General features: G+C 50.4%; 1 protein-coding gene across 1 annotated transcript in view; it reads right to left on the bottom strand.

Moving 5' to 3' along the window:
- Positions 1 to 22,726, bottom strand: part of UNC13B (unc-13 homolog B) — a 163,124-nt gene extending 140,398 nt beyond the window's left edge. The window contains 1 exon segment of the mRNA XM_081321727.1: positions 22,568 to 22,726. Coding sequence (XP_081177853.1) covers positions 22,568 to 22,589 — 22 coding nt within the window. The 5' untranslated portion in view covers positions 22,590 to 22,726.
- Between the last annotated feature and the right edge of the window lie 329 nt (positions 22,727 to 23,055).

The raw sequence follows: 23,055 nt of genomic DNA, 5'->3' as shown, positions 1-23,055 counted from the left end.
TGCCAAAAGCTTTGCTGAAGTCAAGGCGCACGACGCTTGTGTCGTTCCCCTGATCTACTAAGCCAGTGTGTCCGTCATAACACAAGATACTTTTCCTCTAGCAGAGTTTGTCATCCAGTTCCTGCTTACTGCTGGGTGCTTATGCGAAACACCTGGCTGGCTGGGCCACCAAGCGTAACAACTAACAAAACCAGCCTCAGTCAATTGCAAAGAGCAGCTTCACCGGGAACGCCTGGCGTCCTGTGACAAGGCCTGACACGCCATCAGCACCCACACCGGCTTCTCCTGGCTCCTTGGGAAGGACTCAAGAGGTGGATGGAAGCGCCCAATCCAGTCTGGACAACTGGCTGACCATAATCCTCTGCCAAGGTTGGCGGCACATGAACAGCCCCAGCGTTCCTGGCGTCTCTCTCCTCTCCTTCTGGATGTCCTTTGCTGCCCTCCAGAGCAGGGGTCCCCAACCTTGGCAACTTTGAGACTTGTGGACTTCAAGTCCCAGAATTCCTGGCTGGGGAATTCTGGGAGTTGAGGTCCACAAGTCTCAAAGTTGCCAAGGTGGAGGACCCCTGCTCCAGAGCCTTCTAAGGACTCCCCAGTCCTGAGGGTGGGGTGGGAGAGTGCCAGGCCTTGGGAGGATCTGGCTGGGGAGATGGCAGGCCCCCTCCCAGAAGGAGCGGGAAGACAGGGAGACTGACCAGTCCCAGCACTGACTGTGAGTTGCTGGGGCTGCTTTAGTGCCCCCGCCAATTCCTCTGAAACTACTTTCCAAATCAGTTCAGGTTTATCCTTGCAAAGCTTCCAGATTCCCATCCCCTGCCATTCCTTTGACTGGGCTGTCTGTCGTTCCTCTGGGCACATTTCCCCAGGATAGGTTCTGCAGCCTGACCCGCAAGTTAGGCGCTACATGGTTTCCTTTTTGGGTTTCATACGCGGTCTAGTGGTTAGGGCAGGGGTCGGCAACCTAAAAAAGAAAAAGAGCCACTGGGAACCGGTTCCATCACAAATTAAAAAAAGAGGGAGCCGCGTGCGTGTGTCCATGCACGCGCATGCGCAAAAAGGTTTTTTGTGCATGCGCGGACGCACGCGGCTGCCATTTTTTAAAAAATGAGATGGAACCGGTTCCCGGTTGCCCGACGGCGACGGCCCGTCTGCAAAGCTGCCGCTTTCGGCAGCTTTGCAGACGGGCCGTGGCAGCTTCCTCAAAGAGCGGCGCCCCTGCCCATTCCGAGAGGTGCGCGCGCACCTCTCCGAACGACCGGAGGTGCGCGCGTACCTCCGCGCGAATGGGCAGCGGTGCCGCTCTTTGAGGAAGCTGCCGCGGCCCGTCTCAGCTTCCTCAAAAAGAGCGGCGCCCCTGCCCATTCCGAGAGGTGCGCGCGCACCTCTCCGAACGACCGGAGGTGCGCGCGTACCTCCGCGCGAATGGGCAGCGGTGCCGCTCTTTGAGGAAGCTGCCGCGGCCCGTCTCAGCTTCCTCAAAAAGAGCGGCGCCCCTGCCCATTCCGAGAGGTGCGCGCGCACCTCTCCGAACGACCGGAGTTGCGCGCGCACCTCCCCAAACCTTTGGGGAGGTGCGCGCGTACCTCCGCGCGAAGGGGCAGCGGTGCCGCTCTTTGAGGAAGCTGCCGCGGCCCGTCTCTGAAGCTGCCGAAAGCGGCAGCTTAGCAGACGGGCCGCGGCAGCTTCCTCAAAGAGCGGCGCCGCTGCCCCTTCGCGCGGAGGTACGCGCACACCTCCCCAAAGGTTTGGGGAGGTGCGCGCGCAACTCCGGTCGTTCGGAGAGGTGCGCGCGCACCTCTCGGAATGGGCAGGGGCGCCGCTCTTTGAGGAAGCTGCCGCGGCCCGTCTGCTAAGCTGCCGCTTTCGGCAGCTTCAGAGACAGGCCGCGGCAGCTTCCTCAAAGAGCGGCACCGCTGCCCCTTCGCGCGGAGGTACGCGCGCACCTCCCCAAAGGTTTGGGGAGGTGCGCGCGCAACTCCGGTCGTTCGGAGAGGTGCGCGCGCACCTCTCGGAATGGGCAGGGGCGCCGCTCTTTGAGGAAGCTGCCGCGGCCCGTCTGCTAAGCTGCCGCTTTCGGCAGCTTCAGAGACGGGCCGCGGCAGCTTCCTCAAAGAGCGGCACCGCTGCCCCTTCGCGCGGAGGTACGCGCGCACCTCCCCAAAGGTTTGGGGAGGTGCGCGCGCAACTCCGGTCGTTCGGAGAGGTGCGCGCGCACCTCTCGGAATGGGCAGGGGCGCCGCTCTTTGAGGAAGCTGCCGCGGCCCGTCTGCTAAGCTGCCGCTTTCGGCAGCTTCAGAGACGGGCCGCGGCAGCTTCCTCAAAGAGCGGCACCGCTGCCCCTTCGCGCGGAGGTACGCGCGCACCTCCCCAAAGGTTTGGGGAGGTGCGCGCGTAACTCCGGTCGTTCGGAGAGGTGCGCGCGCACCTCTCGGAATGGGCAGGGGCGCCGCTCTTTGAGGAAGCTGCCGCGGCCCGTCTGCTAAGCTGCCGCTTTCGGCAGCTTCAGAGACGGGCCGCGGCAGCTTCCTCAAAGAGCGGCACCGCTGCCCCTTCGCGCGGAGGTACGCGCGCACCTCTCCAAAGGTTTGGGGAGGTGCGCGCGCACCTCCGCCCATTCGGGGAGGTGCGCGTGCACCTCTCCAAACGGGCGGTGCCACTCTCCATTTGGAGAGGTGCGCGCGCACCACTGCCCGTTGGAAGAGGTGCGCGCGCACCGGGCGGCTGGGAGCCGCAAGAGACGGCTCAAAGAGCCGCATGCGGCTCCGGAGCCGCAGGTTGCCGACCTGTGGGTTAGGGCATTTAATCAGAAACCCAAGCTCTGCTCCTCCCTCAGGCCCGAAGCCAGCTGGGAGATTTGGGGCCGCTCCCTCCCCAATTCTCCATCTCCCCCTTAGGATGAGGGGCAAAACAGTTCCAAAAATGTCACCAGTCACTGGACTTCTCTGTAGAGTTGCCAGAGGCTGAGACTGTCTTGAAGGCACCCTAGACCCAAACCCCAAGGAGGCGGCATCGCTTATCCCAAGCCAGGAGGCAGAAAACGAAAGAATAACAGGAAACCAACAGGTAAAAGGCAGCCAGCGGCTCATGAGGACCTGCGCATGAGAAAGGCAAGCAGGCAGGCAGAAGTCAAAGGCTCCGCCTCTTGTGGCTCTCACAGCCATCCTTGCAGAGCACGGCTGGCTGGGGAATTCTGGGAGTTGAAGTCCACGAGTGGCCAAGGTTGGACACCCCTGCTTTAAAGGCTGATCTGGGGGGGGAGGTTTCCTACTCCCCACCACCTTTGCTTGCTTGCAAAGCCCCCGTTAAGCAGAAAATGTAACTGACATGGACCTTTGACAAATGAAATTTTTGCGGTGCTGCCGGATATGTTCACAGCAACAGCAGCCCTCTGCGTCAAAGCCTCCCTATCCCTGCCCCAATTAACCGAGGCCTGGCAGGCCACGTCTGCTCCGCTACACCAACGTCTGGGAAACTGAGGCTGACACATCTTGACTTCCCAGTCCTCAAACGTCAAGCCACAAGAGGCTCTTAGCTCTACCAAAGGTTGAACCAGATGCCTAAACGAACCGGCGGAGCTCCCTACTCACATGGAGAAGGCACCAGAGGCACCGTGGGCCTGCCTCCCGCCTGAAGCCCCCAGCAAAGGAGCAGGACCCTTACACAACCCTTCCCCCATTGTGGGATTCTGGTGAAGAGCGGTCATGCCTGACCTTTGTATGGCCCGGTCACTGCTGCCCTCCTTAAGATTCGTCCTAGGGCAGCTTATGATGCAAGTGAAACCCCAACCATATTTACAGCATAATGAAAGAACAATTCAGGAGGAGTAAAGTGGCGGGAGGGCATCACGAAATAATAATAATAAAATAATAATAATAAAATAATAATGCCGCTTGGGGTGTGTGTGAAAGCCCTAATAAGCAGGCGTATCCATAGAATGAAGGCTACTGCTAAGCTTGTAAGCCGCCCTGAGTCTTCGGAGAAGGGCGGGATATAAATGGAATTAAAATAAAAATAAAAATAAAAATAAATCCAGTGATTAAAATTTCTAGGAATAAAAGAGAGACGGAGATCGCTCTCAAAATGAAAACTGGAAAAGTCCCTTCTGAATCCTCCGGCTTCAGCCGCACCTTTTGGGCATCGGGGGGGGGGGTGGGCAGGGGGGGCAACCTGGGCTGCCACTAACAGAGACCCGGTAGAGGTAGCTCTCAACGTACGACCATTCATTTGGCAATCATTTGAAGTTACGTCAGTGCTGGAGAAAGTCACGTATGACCCGTCCTGATTCTTATGACTGGTCCTCCTACTTCTGACCATTGTAGCATTCCCTGTGGTCACATGATTAAAATTCAGGAGTTTGGCAACCCGAACGCGTTTACAATGTCTATGGAGATGCTCAGCCATCCAAATCATGTTGTCCCAAGGGGACTTTTTCAAGAGGCAACTGGACTTTCTTGGTTTTTCCCCTCAAAGAGGTTTCGCTTCTCATTCAAGAAGCTTCATCAGTTCGGACAGATGAAGCTTCTTCAGAACTAAAGAAGCTTCTTGGATGAGAAGCAAAACTTCTTAGAGAGGAAAAAAAACCCAGGGAAGTCCAGTTGCCTCTTGAAAAAGCCCCTTTGGGACCGGCGTTTCCAATGGCTGCAGCATCCCAGGATCATATTTTCACCATCTGAGAACCTCCAACAGGCAAAACCAACGAGGGAAGCTGGGTTCATTTAGAGACCGTAAGATTCACTTTCAAATGTCCAGGAAGTATTTTCAGAAAATTAAAACCTTTGTTTAGAAAATGTCTGTGGGGTTTTTCGATTCCAAGAAAGATTCCAAAGAGCCTTGGTGGAGCAGTGGGCTAATGCCTCCTTAAGTAACACCAGCTGCCTGCAATTAGTGCAGGTTCGAGTCCCACCAGGCTCAAGGTTGACTCAGCCTTCCATCCTTCCCAGGTAGGTAAAATGAGGACCCAGATTGTTGGGGGCAATAAGCTGACTTTGTAATAATGCCGCTTGGGGTGTGTGTGTGTGAAAGCCCTAACAAGCAGGCATATACATAGAATGAAGGCTACTGCTAAGCTTGTAAGCCGCCCTGAGTCTTCGGAGAAGGGCGGGATATAAATGTAATTAAAAAAAAAAATAAAAAAAAATTTCTATAAAAAATGCAATTACCAGTTAATGAGGGAGAACTCTGGAGCTGCATCAAGGTTATCTATTGTCAAGAATTAAATCCTAGAAGCCGACAATATACATATAGCGCACAGAACATAGAATCCTAGTGCCAGAAGAGACCTGGAAGGACTTCCTAGTCCAGAAGTCCCAAACCTTTTGGGCACCAGGGACCGGTAACATGGAGAGAGGTTTTTCCGCAGACCGGAAGGGGCGTGGTTTTGTGTGCTGCCTGCATCCTGCGGATGGGGCTTTGCTTGTTTGTGTGGACCAGTTGCTAGCATGCCGCGGCCTGGTACTGGATTAGTCCAACCCCCTGACCAAGGCAGGAGATCTTATACTACCCTGGCCCAATATTTTTGAAAACCTCCCGTGATGGAGCACTCACAACTCCTTGGCTCTTTTTGGATTCTTGTTAAGACAGAACCGCTGTCTGTTACTTACTTAACAAGTGCAGTGATTCACTTAAGAACTGTGGCAAGAAAGATCGTAAAATGGGGCAGAACTCACTAAACAAATTTTCCCTTAACAACAGTGGGCTCAATTGTGGATCATAATTCGAGGATTACCTGTATTTTTTATTCCGTGCCTTGTATCTTTTTTTCTTTTGTCACTATTTTAAATGCAATTTTAAAAAGAACCACGAGACTTACTTAATAACCGTGGTCATTTCTTAACGAGCCTGGTGAAAAAGGTGGTTAAAATCAGTTGTGACTCATTTAACAATCGCCTGTCTTAGCAACAGGTATCTTAAGTCTGAATTGCAGTCACGAGGACTGCCTGCAGGAGAAAGTCTAACTATCAAGATTTCTAGGACTTGCATTCCTCAAAGGTTTGTGGGGAGGGTAATTAGTTTCAAAAGCAGAAATCAGAGCTTTCTGAAGGTGGTTAAGTATTCTTTATCCTTGGAGGGGGGGAGGCAAAGCCCTCTTTTGGTGCCCAGGCATTCAAAGGCGGGAGGAGAGCCCATTAATGTCATACTCTGCCTCCTTGGATGGACGGACGGCCATTCACGCCCAGGCTGTCCACCTGCCTGGAGAGATGCCACGCAGCAAGTCCGACGGCTCCCATCTGCTGCAAATAAATCCCTGTTTGTTTGCATTTGTGCGACTGAGCCAAGGATGACGCAGGCAAAGACATTGTTTGCGAGCCCTTGAGCAAACAGCCCACGTCTTCCTAGCCAAGCACCAGGAAGACAGCGCAGACGGGACAGGGAAACTAGAAAGGACCATTGGGGGTACCCCAGCAACACTGGCTGGGAATTCTGGGAGTTGAAGTCCACAAGAATTGCTAATACAATCCTTGCACAAACAGGGGCGCAGAATCGAAATCACGTGAAGTATTAGTACCGCTTTATTAAACCTTAGTTAAGACCACACTTGGAATATTGCATGCAGTTTTGGTCACATTACAAAAAAGATGTTGAGACTTTGTACTTTAGAACATGGGATAATTTCTATCAACGGCTAGAAAAACGAGTGAGAAAGGAATGTGACATGTAATTTTGAATACGTATTAGCAAGAAGGCTATTGAGTGATTAATTAACATAGTGTTTATGATAATTAACTATTATCTATTATTGTTTATTAAACACATGAACCCAGACATTATACTGTTTGCTAAATATTGGGAATGTTATTTGGAAAAACTTCAACCCCAACCCTAAACCTAATCCTAACCCAAACCCAAATCCCAACCCCACCTTATTCCTAACCGTATAAAAACTAATAAAATCTATACAAAAAAAATAAGATGTTGAGACTTTGGAAAAAAGTACAGAGAAGAGCAACTAAGATGATTAAAAGTTTGGTGACTAAAACATATGAAGAATGGTTGTAGCAATTGGGTATGGCTAGTCTAGAGAAAAGGGATGCGGTGGCTCAGTGGGTTAGGACACTGAGCTTGTCGATCAGAAGGTCGGCAGTTTGGCGGGTCAAATCCCGAGTGCCGCGGAACAGAGTGAGCGCCTGTTACTCGTCCCAGCTTCTGCCAACCTAGCAGTTCAAAAGCACGTAAAAATGCAAGTAGAAAAATAGGGACCACTCCGGTGGGAAGGTAACAGCGTTCCGTGCGCCTTTGGCGTCTAGTCATGCCGGCCACATGACCACGGAGACGTCCTCGGACAAGCGCTGGCTCTTCGGCTTTGAAACGGAGATGAGCACCGGCCCCTAGAGTTGGAAATGACTAGCACGCATGCGCGGGGGAACCTTTACCATTAGCCTAGAGAAAAGAAGGACTAGGGGGGACATGATAGCAGTCTTCCACTATTTGAAGGGCTGCCACAAAGCGGAAGACGCTGGAAGATGAGCCCCTCAGGTCAGAAGGCGTCCAATATGCTACTGGGGAAGAGCAGAGGGCTAGTACTAGTAGCGCCAGAAAGAATGAAGCGACTGGGCCAAAGCCGAAAGGACGCTCAGCTGTGGATGTGTCTGGTGGTGAAAGGAAAGTCCGATGCTGTAAAGATTTTTTCTCCATAGGAACCTGGAATGTAAGATCCATGAATCAAGGAAAGCTGGACGTGGTCAAACAAGAAATGACAAGACTGAACATCGACATCTTAGGTATCAGCGAACTAAAATGGACAGGAATGGGTGAATTTAATTCAGATGACCATCAGGTATACTACTGCGGGCAAGAATCCCTCAGAAGAAATGGAGTAGCCTTCATAGTCAATAAAAGAGTAGGAAAAGCAATACTGGGATACAATCCTCAAAATGACAGAATGATCTCAGTTCGAATCCAAGGCAAACCATTCAATATCACAGTAGTCCAAGTCTATGCCCCAACCACCAGTGCTGAAGAGGATGAAATTGACCGGTTCTATGAAGCCCTACAACACCTTATAGAACTAACACCAAAAAATGATGTCCTTATCATCATGGGGGATTGGAATGCTAAAGTAGGAAGCCAAAAGATAACTGGAATAACAGGCAAGTTTGGCCTTGGAGTACAAAATGAAGCAGGGCACAGGCTGATAGAATTTTGTCAAGAGAATACGATGGTCATAGCAAACACTCTTTTCCAACAACCCAAGAGACGGCTCTACACATGGACATCACCAGACGGTCAACACAGAAATCAGATTGACTATATGCTCTGCAGCCAAAGATGGAGAAGCTCTATACAGTCAGTAAAAACAAGACCAGGAGCTGACTGTGGCTCAGACCATGAGCTTCTCCTTGCAAAGTTTAAGCTTAAACTGAAGAAAGTAGGGAAAAGCACTAGGCCACTCAGGTATGAATTAAATCATATCCCTGTTGAATATACAGTAGAGGTGACAAATAGATTTAAGGAATTAGATCTGATAGAACTATGGACAGAGGTTCGCGACATTGTACAACAGGTAGCAACCAAAACCATCCCAAAGAAAAAGAAATGCAAGAAAGCAAAATGGCTGTCTGAGGAAGCTTTGCAAATAGCTAAGGAAAGGAGGGAAGCGAAAGGCAAGGGAGAAAAACATACATATGCCCAATTGAATGCAGAATTCCAGAGAATAGCTAGAAGAGATAAGAATGCCTTCTTAAATGAACAGTGCAAAGAAATAGAAGAAAACAATAGAATAGGGAGGACCAGAGATCTTTTCAAGAAAATTGGACAGATGAAGGGAACGTTTAATGCAAAAATGGGCATGATAAAGGACCAAAATGGCAGGGACCTAACAGAGGCAGAAGAGATTAAGAAGAGGTGGCAAAATTACACAGAAGAACTATACAAGAATGAGCTTAATGTCCCTGATAATCACAATGAGGTGGTCACTGACCTCGAGCCAGACATCCTAGAATGTGAAGTGAAGTGGGCCTTAGAAAAGCTGAGCAACAACAAAGCTAGTGGAGGTGACAGTATTCCAGCTGAGCTATTCAAAATCTTAAAAGACAGTGCAGTAAAAGTGCTACACTCAATTTGCCAGCAAATTTGGAAAACTCAACAGTGGCCACAGGATTGGAAAAGATCAGTTTACATTCCAATTCCAAAGAAAGGCAGTGCCAAAGAATGTTCAAACTATCGCACCATTGCACTCATTTCTCATGCTAGTAAAGTCATGCTTAAAATCCTACAAGCTAGACTTCAGCAGTATGTGGATCGAGAACTACCAGAAGTACAGGCAGGATTTCGAAGAGGCAGAGGAACTAGAGATCAAATTGCCAACATACGCTGGATCATGGAGAAAGCTAGGGAGTTCCAGAAAAACATCTACTTCTGCTTCATTGACTATGCTAAAGCCTTTGATTGTGTGGATCATAACAAACTGTGGCAAGTTCTTAAAGAGATGGGAGTACCAGACCATCTTATTTGTCTCTTGAGAAACCTATATGCGGGTCAAGAAGCAACAGTGAGAACTGGACATGGAACCACTGATTGGTTCAAAATTGGGAAAGGAGTCCGGCAAGGCTGTATACTGTCGCCCTGCCTATTTAACTTATATGCAGAGCACATCATGAGAAAGGCAGGGCTAGATGAATCAAAAGTTGGAATTAAGATTGCCGGAAGAAATATCAACAACCTAAGATACGCAGATGATACCACTCTAATGGCAGAAAGTGAAGAAGAACTAAAGAGCCTCTTGTTGCGGGTGAAGAAGGAGAGTGCAAAAGTTGGGTTGAAACTTAACATTAAGAAAACCAAGATCATGGCATCTGGCCCTCTCAATTCCTGGGAAATAGATGGGGAAGAAATGGAGGTAGTGACAGATTTTATTTTCCTGGGCTCCAAGATCACTGCAGATGGGGACTGTAGCCAAGAAATTAAAAGACGCTTGCTCCTGGGGAGGAAAGCCATGGCAAATCTAGACAGCACACTAAAAAGCAGAGACATCACCCTGTCAACAAAAGTGCGTATAGTCAAGGCTATGGTCTTCCCGGTTGCAATGTATGGCAGTGAAAGCTGGACCATAAGAAAGGCTGAGCGCCAAAGAATTGAGGCCTTTGAACTATGGTGCTGGAGAAGACTCCTGCGAGTCCCTTGGACTGCAAGGCGATCAAACCGGTCAGTCCTAGAGGAGATCAATCCTGACTGCTCTTTAGAAGGCCAGATCCTGAAGCTAAAACTCAAATACTTTGGCCACCTAATGAGAAGGAAGGACTCACTGGAGAAGAGCCTAATGCTGGGAAAGATCGAGGGCAATAGAAGAAGGGGACGACAGAGAATGAGGTGGCTGGATGGAGTCACTGAAGCAGTAGGCGTGAGCTTAAATGGACTCCAGAAGATGGTAGAGGACAGGAAGGCCTGGAGGAATGTTGTCCATAGGGTCGCGATGGGTCGGACACGACTTCGCAGCTAACAACACAAAGCGGAGGGGTCAACCAATTCTCCAAAGCACCTAAAGGCAGGACAAGAAGCAATGGATGGAAACCAATCAAGGAGAGAAACAACCTGGAATTAAGGAGAAACTTCCTGACAGCGAGGACAATTACCTGCTTGCCATCAGAAGCTGTGGGTGCTCCAACACTGGAAGTTTTTAAAGAGAGACTGGATAGCCATTTGTCTGAAATGGTCTAGGGCAGGGGTAAGCAACCTTGGCTCTTTTATGACTCGTGGACTTCAGCTCCCAGAATTCCTGAGCCAGCCATGCTGAAGGGAAAGGTTTCCAAACTGAGCCATGCTGGCTCAGGAATTCTGGGAATTGAAGTCCACGAGTCATAAAAGAGCCAAGGTTGCCTACTCCCGGTATAGGGTATCATGCTTGAGCAGGGGGCTGGACTAGAAGACTTCCAAGGTCCCTTCCAGCTCCATTCTGATTGAATGACTCTTTAATTCTGGCAGTTTGAGGTCCACAACTCTTGGAATTTGCCAAGTTTGGACACCCCCTGCTCTCTGCCCCTCCTTCGGTGGCTGCTTCTCCAGAAGATGCCTCACTCTTGGGGGCTGCACACCAGCGTAAAAGTCACCCATTCATTGACCTTTTTACAGTTAAGTGGCTGGTAAATGAACCCACTGATTGCTACAGAGTGATTTTGCTGGAAAACAGTACATCTGGTTTTCGGTAAAACAACTACAAAATGCAGTCATGCGGCTGGAGAAACTGGCTGTAAATGCACCCGACTGCGGTCAGGTGACTGGGAGGGGGAGAAACTATCAGAATTTGGGACATCTTAACTCCCTTTTTTCCAGGTAAGCTACAACTTGTGAACAGTCACTATGCAACCTGTCATAAGGGTTTGTATCACACTTCTGAGATTCACCAGGTGGGCATTCCAAGCATGCTCCCCACCCACCCAGAGCCCTTCAGGACTGCTAATGGATAGGCAGCCTGCCTCTGCCTCCCCCCCCCCACACACACACCTGAGCTGATGCCCCTTCCCCTGAGCTGCTTCTCTCACCTTGGAAGGGACAGAAATCCCACGGGGGGGGGGGGCGCACAGAAGAGCTGCTTTGCTCTCATGGACAGGCCCAGCCGTGGGGAAAGGGTGCACTGTGGGGCAGGGAGACTCGGATTCTCTCTCACCTCCTTCAGAGCCAACTGACACACAGCAACAGCTGGCCAGGTTCCTAGACAAATCATGCAGGCCAGATCTGGTTAGATCCAGCTCTGAAGCTGACTAGATTAGAGATCAAGAGTGCTCAGCTGAAACTGATCTTACACTGATTGGGATCCAGGCGCCTTACGGGTAAGCTTGCTTGGACTCCTGTGTAGCCCTGTGCCACAGTCTTCCCTTTCCCGCTGCGACTGTGCCAGCCACCATCCTGCTGCTGTCAAACAGGGACAATTATGGGTAGTTCCTTGACTTGCGGCCACAGTGGAGCCCAAAATTTCTGTTGCCCCTTTCTTGCACCAGTTGTTAAGTGAAATCATTGCAGTTGTTGAACTTAATTGACTCTGCTTGCCAGGAGGTTGCAAAAGGGGATCACGTGACACACACACACACACACACACACACACCCAGGACACTGCGACCATCATAAATATGAACCAGTTGCCAAGCGTCTGGATTTTGACCACATGACCGTGGGGATGCTGCAATGCTCACAGGTGTGAAAACTGGTCATAAGAGTCTTTTTCCAGTGCCATTGTAACTTTGGTCATGGATGGGGAGGAACAGGCTTTGACTCAACCCTGACAAGACTGAGTGGCTGTTCGTGCCGGCATCCCGGGAAATTCCGATTATTCCATCTCTGGCCATGGGGGGTGAGCTATTACCCCCCGTAGATAGGGCTTGCAACTTGGGGGTCCTTCTAGATTCACAGCTCTCTTTGGAAGAGCATATTGGAGCTGTGACTAGGGGGGCCTTTGCCCAGGTTCGCCTGGTGCGCCAGTTGCGACCCTATCTAGACCGGGATGCCTTGCGTACAGTCACTCATGCGCTCGTGACTTCTCGTCTAGACTACTGTAATGCTCTCTACATGTGGCTGCCCTTGAGGTCCACTCGGAGACTTCAACTGGTGCAGAATGCAGCCGCGCGAGTTGTCTTGGGGGTTTCCCGATACTCCCATGTTACACCTTTGCTCCGCGAGCTGCATTGGCTACCGGTTGCTCTCCGGGTGAGGTTCAAGGTGTTAGTGATGACTTACAAAGCCCTACATGGCATGGGTCCGGATTACCTACGGCAACACCTGCGGCCGGCGTCAACTTCCCTCCGTCCAGTGCGCTCCCACAGAGAGGGCCTCCTCAGGGTGCCTCCGATCAAGGAATGTCGATTGGTGGCCCCCAGGGGGAGAGCGTTCTCTGTGGGCGCGCCAGACCTTTGGAACCGCTTGCCGGTCGAGCTCCGGATGGCCCCCGACCTTCGCTCCTTCCGGCGCGATCTCAAAACCTTCTTTTTTGAACAAGCTGGCCTGGTCTGATGGGATGGGGTTGGGTTTTTTATAAATTAGTTTTAACTTTTAATATGTATTAATTATTACGGGCATAGTTGTTTAATCACTTTTTAATTTTTGTATCCTGTTTTTTATTATGTATTGCCCTGTTCACCGCCCTGAGTCCTTCGGGAGAAGGGCGGTATACAAATTAAATTATTAAATTAAATTAAATTAAATGAACTGTTGTAAGTCGAGGACTCCCTATAACCACCAGATCCAAAAGAGCAGCTCATCTCAGAACTGGCACAGAAAGCAGGGGTAGGCAACCTTGGCTTTTTTATGACTCAGGGACTTCAACTCCCAGAATTCCTGAGCCAGCTATACTGACTCAGGAATTCTGGGAGTTGAAGTCCACGAGTCATAAAAGAGCCAAGGTTGCTTACCCAGGGTGTCCCTCAGCTGTTTCTCAGGTCGGCATCCACGGGGGCCAATATCTCTGAAGGAAAAGCACCCAGCCCCGATCTCCCCTGGCTGCCGTTGCACAAGGCCCCAGCCCGGGTGAGGAACCAGGCCCAGAGTGGGAGAGGGGCCTCGGGCCCAGGGCCTGCCCGGAACCAAGCTCAAGGGAGTGACCAGTCCGGCTCCGAAGCATCTTTCTGCAGCAACTAGAGGCACTAAAGCTCCAAGCGCTGAAGGACCTTCAACTTGAAAATCCCCAGCGCCGACTCCAGACCAGGGCTGTTAGTGAAGCTCCATCTCTTCCTTTTCAGCAACTGCAGGTAGTCTTCAACTTACGAACACAACGGAGCCCAACGTTTATGTTGTTAAGTAAGACATTTGTTAAGTGAGTCTGCCCCGTTTTACGACTTCTCTTGCCAAACTGGTTTTAGTGCAATTAGTCAAATCACTGCGGTTCTTAAAATTAGCAACACGGTCGTTAAGTGAACCTGAAGGTCGCCAAAGGAGATCACAGCCCCGGGACACTGCCACTGTCATAAATTTTTTATTTTTAATTCCATTTATATCCCGCCCTTCTCTGAAGACTCAGGGCGGCTTACAAGCTTAGCAGTAAATAGGAGTGGCTTGGCCAGCGTCTGAATTTTGATTACGTGACCAGGGGGATGCAGCAACTAACTGCGAAAACCGTTCGTGACGAGTCTTTTTTTCCTCCCCCAGTGCCGCTGTAACTTTGAGCGGTCACTAGACGAACTGTTGTACGTCGAGGACTGCCTGTAATAGCCTTAGATTCTCTTCCAGCTCTTGCTTATCCTGGCTTGTTCTTGTGTTTAATTCAGATTAAGGACGGGGGCTTTAGGAAAGGGGAGAGCATCTCTGGGACTAGCTGCCATGAAGGGTCCTGCTCACACCCCATCCTATCTGCACAATTCCATCACAGCCGTCCGAACCCTTCCTCTTCTGGGAAAAGACCCCTTTTTCGGTCACTTCACATCCTGGCAAGAGTGACCTACAGCAAACTCTAAAGCAGCTGGCTGGGTTGGGGGCCCAGTCGGGCCACCCTGAGAAACCTCCCGCGACCGTCCTGGGCCCCCCCAGGCAGGAACCCCAGTTCCCCTGAGGCTGCTGCTTCCTCTCCGGATTGCCCTTCAATGGGGCAACTTGCAGGCCCCACCACAGACCACCTCAGTACCAACCCACATTTGGCTGCTCCTACAATGGACCCTGGGCTAACTTGCAATGGTATTGAGGCAGACCTGCCCCTCCGTGCATTTTGAAGTTTAAGAGCTGTTCGCTCAGGCCTTAAAAAAAATCTTTGGGTGTTCCTGTTTTCCTTTCCACGGTAATACTGCTTTTATGGGTGGTTTTTTTTAAACAATATCTTTATAAGCCAGGCAGAGCTCTTAAGGAAGTGGGGACATATACTTTTCTTAAGGACTACAATAAATGACTCCCTTACATATGTATGCTGATGAACCATCCAATGGTTTACACCCCCCCCAAAAAAAATCAATAACGCGAGACCCAGGAGGAAGAGTAACTTTGGGCTCAGAAGAGGAGCATCCAGAACTGGAATTAGTATTACAATTGATAGATATTTAATCATTCTGCCCTCAGAATGCTGAAGGGAAAAGCTTTGTCCTGATAATTACATTTTGCTGCAGTCTGTGACTTTTAAAATACAAGAAAGTCTGGTATTCCTCACATTATTCCACAACTATCACAATCATGGGAAGATGGACAAACACACCTGTCTTCGCAGAAATGAAACTCTTTGAGAGGGAGATAGGTAATTTCTAAATATATCAAATAAACAAACCGCTGGTCAGCGGGAGGAGAATAATCTTTGCTGCTCTTCTCTGCATTCTTTCTAGAGTCTCAAAAAAAAATGGAGTGACACCAGGCTTAATACCCGTAACTGTGTGAGGGATCTTGGCGTCTTAGCGGACAATCAATTAAATATGAACCAACAGCCAAAAAAGCCAATGCAACCCTAAGCTGCATTAACAGAGGGATTCAATCAAGATCACATGAGGTACTAACACCACTCTATAGAGCCTTAGTAAGACCACACCTAGAATACTGCAACCAATTTTGGTCTTCACACTATAAAAAAGATGTTGAGACTCTAGAAAAAGTGCAGAGAAGAGCAACAAAGATGATTAGGGGAACTGGAGGCTAAAACATATGAAGAACGCTGGCAGAAACTGGGCATGGCTAGTCTAGTGAAAAGAAGGACTTAGGAGTGACATGATAGCGGTGTTCCAATATTTGAGGGGCTGTCACAGAGAGGAGGGGGGGAGGGTCAACCTATTTACAAAGCACCTGAAGGCCAGACAAGGAATAATGGGTGGAAGCTGATCAAGGAGAGATTCAACCTAGAGATAAGGAGACATTTTCTGACAGTGAGAACAATCAACCAACAGAAGAGTTGGCCTTCAGAAGTTGTGGGAGGTTTATCACTGGAAGCTTTCAAGAAAAGACTGGACTGCCATCTGTCAGAAATGGTGTAGGGATTCCTGCTTGGGCAGGGGGTTGGACTAGATGACCTACAAGGTCCTTTGCAACCCTGTTATTCTATTCTATTCTGTTTCTATTCTATTCTATTCCTATTTCTATTCTATGAACAAAGATGGTTAGAAGGCTGGAGGCTAAAACATACAAAGAACAGCTGTAGGAATTGGGTTTGTCTAGTTTAATGAAAAGGAGGACTGGGGTGGCATGACAGCAATGTTCCAGTATTTGAGGGGCTGCCACAAAGAAGAGGGGGGGTCAACCTGTTCTCCAAAGCACCAAAAGGCAAGAAGAGAAACAATGGATGGAAACTAACCAAAGAGAGAAGCAACCTGGAATTAAGGAGAAATTTCCTGACAGTGAGAACAATTAACCAATCGAATGACCTGTGGGTCCTCCATCACTGGAGGTTTTGAAGAAGAGATTGGCTATCCATTTGCCTAAAATGGTATATAGGGTCTCCTGCTTGAGCAGTGGGGCTGGACTAGAAGACCTTCAAGATCCCTTCCAACTCTGTTATCCTATATTGTATAAAAATAGGTAGGAGGAGCCCTGGTGGCACAGGTGGTTAGAATACAATACTGCAGAGTGACTCCGCCCACAGCCAGGAGTTCGATCCCAACTGGTTGACTCAGCCTCCCATCCTCCGGACCTCACTAAATGAGGACCCAGATTGTTGGGGGCAAGATGCTGGCATCGTAAGCCGCCCAGAGAATGCTGTAAAGCACCATGGAGCGGTATATAAGTCTAAGGCACAGGTCTGCAACCCGTGGCTCCGGAGCCGCATGCGGCTCTTTCAGCCGTCTCCTGCGGCTCCCAGTCCTCTGCCATGTGCAGTCCAAAAAAAAAAAAAAAGTTCAACCAATCAATTCAAATATGCAGGGTAGGTGCATATCTCGCCTTGGCTCCACTCTTCAGTCAAACCCTGTTCTGTGCATGCGCGTATGTACACACATGCGCACCCATTTTTTGCGGCTCCCAGTTTTTCCTTTTGTGAGGGAACCGGTTCCGAGTGGCTCTTTCACTGTTTCAGGTTGCTGACCCCTGGTCTAAGGGCTATTGGTAGCACTAACAAAAAAGGGAAGCTTCCAAAAAATCCTGCATTCAGGAGATACATGCCAGCCCTTTTGAGGGAGGGTAGGACAAGAACCGAGGAATGCACTTTACTTTACTTACAGAATAACAGAATACCATAACAGAATCTCAAAAGTCTCTTTCCCCTCCCTCCTGTCTCCCAAGACCAGAGCTCAATTCCTCCTGGATTACTTTTTTTCAACTATGCCTCCCAAGTGGAGCTGGCTCCCGGTGTTTAGAGCAAAGGTCTCCAACCTTTTGGGCACCAGGGAACAGTTGGGTGGAAAGAGGTTTTTCCACTGTGGACCGGAGGGGGTGTGGTTTCATGCGCTGCCTGCCTCCCACGGATGGGGATTTGTCTGTTTGCGTGGCCCGGTTTCTGGCCGGCCCACGGGCTGGGGACCCCTGGTTTAGAGGTATGGCCTAAGGGGAATCTAAAAAAAAAAATATTTATCAAATGCATATGCCGCCTGACTCCCAACAACTCTGAAGGGAAAAAGTTTGGAAATCTCTCTGTTAAACCTGGGAGTAAAGCGGAAGCCCAGCGTTTGTTTCCCCCCCACCCCTTCCTCCTCCCCCTCTCCCAGCAGCAACCCGGCAGCCAGGAATCCAGACAAGGGAGAGGAGGGCTCTTTAACTTTTGGAGAAAGGACTGGCTTAAGTAAGGTTCCTTGTTCCACATTCACCATTCTATCTACAAAGCCCATTTAACCTGCCTCCAGAAGCTGTGGGTGCTCTAACACTGGAAGTTTTTAAGAAGAGACTGGACAGCCATTTGTCCGAAATGGTATAGGGTTTCCTGCCTGAGCAGGGGGTTGGACTAGATGACCTCCAAGGTCCCTTTATTATTATTATTAACTCAGGCATTTGTTCCACGAAAGATCATCAGTGGCCCTGAGTTTAAAGGCTTTGGGGGGGGGGTTCCTCCATCATCCTTGTCCAACCTCCTGCCTAGTGTGGGGATCCACGGTTGCTGCCTCCACTTGAAACTTCTCCAAGGAAGAGAGACCGCCCCCTTCTCAGGCAGCCTGTTCCACAGCTGAACAGCTGTTTCCATGAAAAAAGATGGGGGGGGGAGAGAAGTCCGACAGAACCCTTGGTGTTTTTTTTCTTTCTTTCTTTGAACTTCCTCAGGAGAAGCTTCTTGGACGAGAAGCAGAACATTTTCATAAGAACAAACCAAGCAAGTCAAGTTGCCTTTTAGAAAAAGCACCTTTGGGCCAACAGTGACCCTGGATGGTTGAGCGTCTCCATGGATAAACTCTAAGAAAAGCCGCTTTCTCCTAACCTGAGCTTCTCCCTTCTTCAGATCTGTTCTTCCTGAGCAAGTGGGAGGGATCCTGCCCTGCCTTCCACCCCAGGGGACAGGAGAGCCACCCTCTTCTCCACAAGGGACTCCTTGTTCTCCTGAGCGGAGGGTGTCGATTTCAAAAGTGGCCTCCTGCAAAGGCCAAGGATTATGGTTTTGGGGTTTTTTGGGGGGTGTGTGGCACTTCCACAGGGGTTAACTTCCTTCTTCCTGAAATTTTACTTTTACATTTAAAAAAACCTCTGCCTGTCGGAAGGGTACAAGGTCAGAACCCGCTTCAAAGAGGATTACCAAGAACCCTTTATTAACATTTCAAAAGACACTGCGCTCATTTCAGAGATATGATGTAATAGAGAGATCTGCTTAACTCAGCCAGTGAAAGGGAATCCTGTCTGTCAGATGGGGGGGGGGCCCTCGGCCATCTCCAAAGGGTCGCAGCGGGAGAGGCCTCCCCACCCCGGAGGCGCTAGGGCAGACCTCCCTACCATCCGGTCTCCCTATCAGAAAAATCTGTCCCCCCAAGGGACCCTCTCGGATTAGAACCTCTTCCTCCAGCGCCAGCTTCTCCAAAGAAGCTTTCCAGCTGGAAAAGGTGGGGCAATGGGGAGAGGGGGGAGAGTTTGGGGGTTTCTGGTTAACCAGCATCAGGCTTTTTTAAAAAGGTAAAAGAAATGAAACCGCCAGCCACCAGGTGTTCCGCCCTTCTTCCCCCGTGACCCACAGACCGGTCCTGGGCACGGGGCTCTCTTGGAAAGCTGCAGAGCCCAAAGGCAGCCACCAAGCTCCTAGCTGGGTCAGCGTCCCCTTGGTGCTGATCCTGAGACCCATGTCCAAGCGCCAGGACAGCCCCAGCCTGCCGCCTCTGCAATCCACTGCCGCCACCACCGTGCAGGAGAGGAGGCCAGCTGATCCCCTCGACCCCAGGGCCTAGCAAGGCCCTGTAAGTCCTTCCAGGAGGGAAGGAAGGGGCCCAGGGAGCTGGGCTGGAAGCTATTTCCTAAACCACCCCCCCTTCAAGAAACAAGCCACCCTCTCTGCACCACATGAGAAGAAGAAAAAGAGGGGGAGGGCCTCACTGCTTGGTCTCTACCTTAAGCACTGAGGCAGGGAGAAAGCTGAAAAATGAACACTTGTAAAGGCTTCCTTTCCACAGGATTCCCAAACTCTTCCGGGGGGGGGGGGGGCATATTAATGCTTCAAAGTTCTCCCAATGGCTGAGCTGAACTCAAAGATTATTGGGGGGGGAATCATTTCCAGGAGAAACCTGATAGGAGCCAGGCAGCGGGACCCCTGAAGGCCCCCCCACAGGCAATCAGGCCGAAGACCTCTTAAACCAAGGGGTTTTTTTCTGCTAGAAAACCAAACCCCCTAGAATAAGAAATGTCTCTGTTGCTTCAGAATTTCCCTTTCAGCCTCCGAAAGAAGGGCAGGCTTCCAATTCACCGGGCTTCCCATGCCACGGGTTCAACTCCAGATTGTGTGCCAACTGCATCCGTTACTCTGGATGTGCCTGTCTCAAGAGGGTTAAGGCTCAGGACAGCCTTCTGACCCTCACCCCAATTCCTGGCCAGAGCAACCAAGGGAAGACCCAGCTCAGGCAGGCAGCAGGCATTTTCAACTGCTGCCAGTTTTAATACAAGCAAATAATCACCAGGATATATGACTACTGTCTAATGCAAGGGGAGATTATGTTGGCTCTCACCAGCCAAAATAATAATAATAATAATAATAATAATAATAATAATAATAATAATAATAATAGTAATAATAGTAATAATAATAATAAACCTTTATTGTCAAAGTACATGTGTACATTGAGATTAGCTGAGCCTCTCCCCATGCTCCCTCCCCCCAACACACAGTGACAACAAACCCTCCATCCTACCACACCACGTGAACCAACTACTCCACACACTGGCCTCCCAAGTCAATTCTGCATAAATTCACAGAGATTATATCCCATTCAAAAGCCTAACAGCCCACGGATAAAAGCTATTTTTCAGCCTGTTGGTACGGCTGGCTATACTCCTATATCTCCTACTCCTATGTAAAGTGGGGCAAGTCTGGCACCATCTCTTTTGTCTTGCCGATGTTTAGGTGCAAGTTGTTGTTACTATACCATATGGATAGTTTTTGTACCTCTGCCCTGTATGCTGTCTCATCCCTACCTGTAATAAGACCCACCACAGTTGTATCCTCTGCGAACTTGATTATCGCAGTGGATGGGTCAGATGATACACAATCATACCTGTATAAAGAGTACAGGTAGGGGTTAAGCACACAGCCCTGTGGCGTGCAGGTGCAAAACATCCGGTTCTTCGAGCAACCTTTTGCAGGGCAGAGCCTGGAACACCCCCCCCCCAACCTTCTCCCTCACCCAGGATCGGCTTCTCAGTCGAGGCTTCCCTAACACTTAGCATCCCTCACCCCGCCCCAAGGCAGCCCACCAAACTCTGGCCCAGCTGACCTGAGGCTGCCTCCCCGTAGCCCGGACACAGCCAACCCACCTGAGGAGCTTGCTGTAGGGGGGGGCAGGGGGGGCGGGTTGGAGAAGCGGAAATCATCCATCCTCAGGCGGTGACTTTGGTCTTGAGTGGGCCTTGACCCCATGCCCCATAACTTTCAGGGGGGCAACTGTTGCTCCTCTGCCCTAAGGACTGGAGGTGTGTGTCCAGATAGGACGAGGAAGGACTGGAGGCTAAAACACATAGGGAACGGTTGCTGGAATTGGGTATGTGTAGTTTAATGAAGAGAAGGGTGAGGGGTGACATGATAGCAGTGTTCCAATATCTCAGGGGCTACCACAAAGAAGAGGGAGTCAAGCTATTCTCCAAAGCACCTGAAAGCAGGACAAGAAGCAACGGATGGAAACTAGTCAAGGAGAGAAGCAACCTAGAACTAAGGAGAAACTTCCTGACAGTTAGAACAATTAACCAGTGGAACAACCTGCCTCCAGAAGTGGTGAATGCTCCAACACTGGAGGTTTTTAAGAAGAGACTGGACAGCTATTTGTCTGAAATGGTATAGGGTTTCCTGCCTTAGCAGGGGGTTGGACAAGATGACCTCCAAGGTCCCTTCCAACTTTATATTATTATTATTATTATTATTATTATTATTATTATTATTATTATTATTATTATTATTATTATTATTATTATTAAATCTCCATTTAGATTTGAATGGGATCAGCTATCTTGGACATAAACTTTTATCCCTTTGCAAAAGAGACATGATGAAGATTGAAGGTGTCCATGGAAACAGAGCAAAAAAGATGGCAGTCAGCTTCATGGCGGGAACTTGTTGCAAAATGTTTTCATGCTTTTTATTGTTTCAATTGTTTAAAATGTTTTTAAGGTTTGAATTGTGATACAGTATACGTTTTTGGATTGTGAACCTACCCAACGTCCTTTGCAGAGCTAGGCGGCTGTGGAAATCAAATCAACAAATCAAAAAACATAAACCACAAACTTCCAACACTGGAAGTTTTTAAGAAGAGACTGGACAGCCATTTGTCTGAAATGGTATAGGGTTTCCTGCCTGAGCAGGGGGTTGGACTAGATGACCTCCAAGGTCCCTTCCAACTTACTACTACTAATACTATTGTTACTACTACTACTACTATTATTATTATTATTATTATTATTATTATTATTATTATTATTATTATTATTATTATTATTATTATTATTATTATTATTATTATTATTATTGATTTCCCCCCACACACACACACAGCCACAAACACTCCAGGCAGATGCCGGCCGATTAATCCCCCCGGGCTGCGCTCTGCCTAACATTCCCACCCCCCCAACCTCTGCAAAGACGACGAGCAACCCCCCCCCCCCCGGCTTTTCAGCAGCCTCACCGAGAACGGCTCCATCACGCCTTCCCTACCGAAAGGCAGCCCTGCGTTTCCCGGCACTTTTCCTCCTTTTAGCCAGCAGCTCTCCCTCCCTCCCTCCCTCCCTCCTTCTCTCCATCTTTCCTTCCTGGATCCGGAGCCTCCCCAACTTCGCGCAATTCGGTTCAGCCATCCGCGCGTCTGCTCCGGGGAGGGGGAACCCGGATCCCTCTACCGGCGGGAGGGTCGTCCAGGGCGGGGCCGCAGCCCTACATCCTCCCCCTCCCCTCCCGACAGACGCGAAGGAAAAGCAGCCGGCGCCCCGCCTCGCACCGCTTCCCCGGCGGCGGCGATTCCCGGGAAGGCTGCCCGAGGAAAGAGGCGCCCCCCTCCCGCCAGACCCCCGGAGGTACGGCGCCGAGAGCCCCCGCGGGACCCCCACCTCACGCCCGGAGGGCCCTGGCCGGAGCGCGCCGACTCACCGCGGACGCAGAGCAGGGACATGGCGCCGCCCGGCGGGGCGAGAAGAGCCGCTGCTTCCTCCTGGCCGCACCCGCCTTCCGCACGCCCGCCGGCCAGGCCGGGGCCCACCCCTCCGGCGCCGCGCGGGAGACCCCGTCGCTACGGGCGACGCCGCGGGCAGAGCGCGGGGGTGGGGTGGGGTGGGGTGGGAAACACGGTGGCCGTCTGGGCGGGGCGTGGCTGCAGCCAATTGGCGCCCGGCAGAGAGGCCGCCGTCTCCGGACACGCCCCCTGGGGCGGGGCAGGGCTTGCCGGCCGGAGGGCTGCGAGGCGGGCGGTTCTCTCTCTGTGTGCCTAGAGCAGGGGGGGGGGTCTCCAACCTTGGCAACTTTAAGACTTGTGGACTTCAAGTCCCAGAATTCCTCAGCCAGCTTTTGCTGGCTGAGGAATTCTGGGAGTTGAAGTCCACAAGTCTTAAAGTTGCCAAGGTTGGAGATCCCTGGCCTAG

The sequence above is a fragment of the Vipera berus genome (assembly GCF_964194415.1).
Source record: "Vipera berus genome assembly, chromosome: 2".
In the NCBI taxonomy this organism is placed as follows: domain Eukaryota; kingdom Metazoa; phylum Chordata; class Lepidosauria; order Squamata; family Viperidae; genus Vipera; species Vipera berus.
The sequence above is the reverse complement of the archived record's forward strand: the minus strand, read 5'-3'. Positions and strand labels throughout refer to the sequence as shown.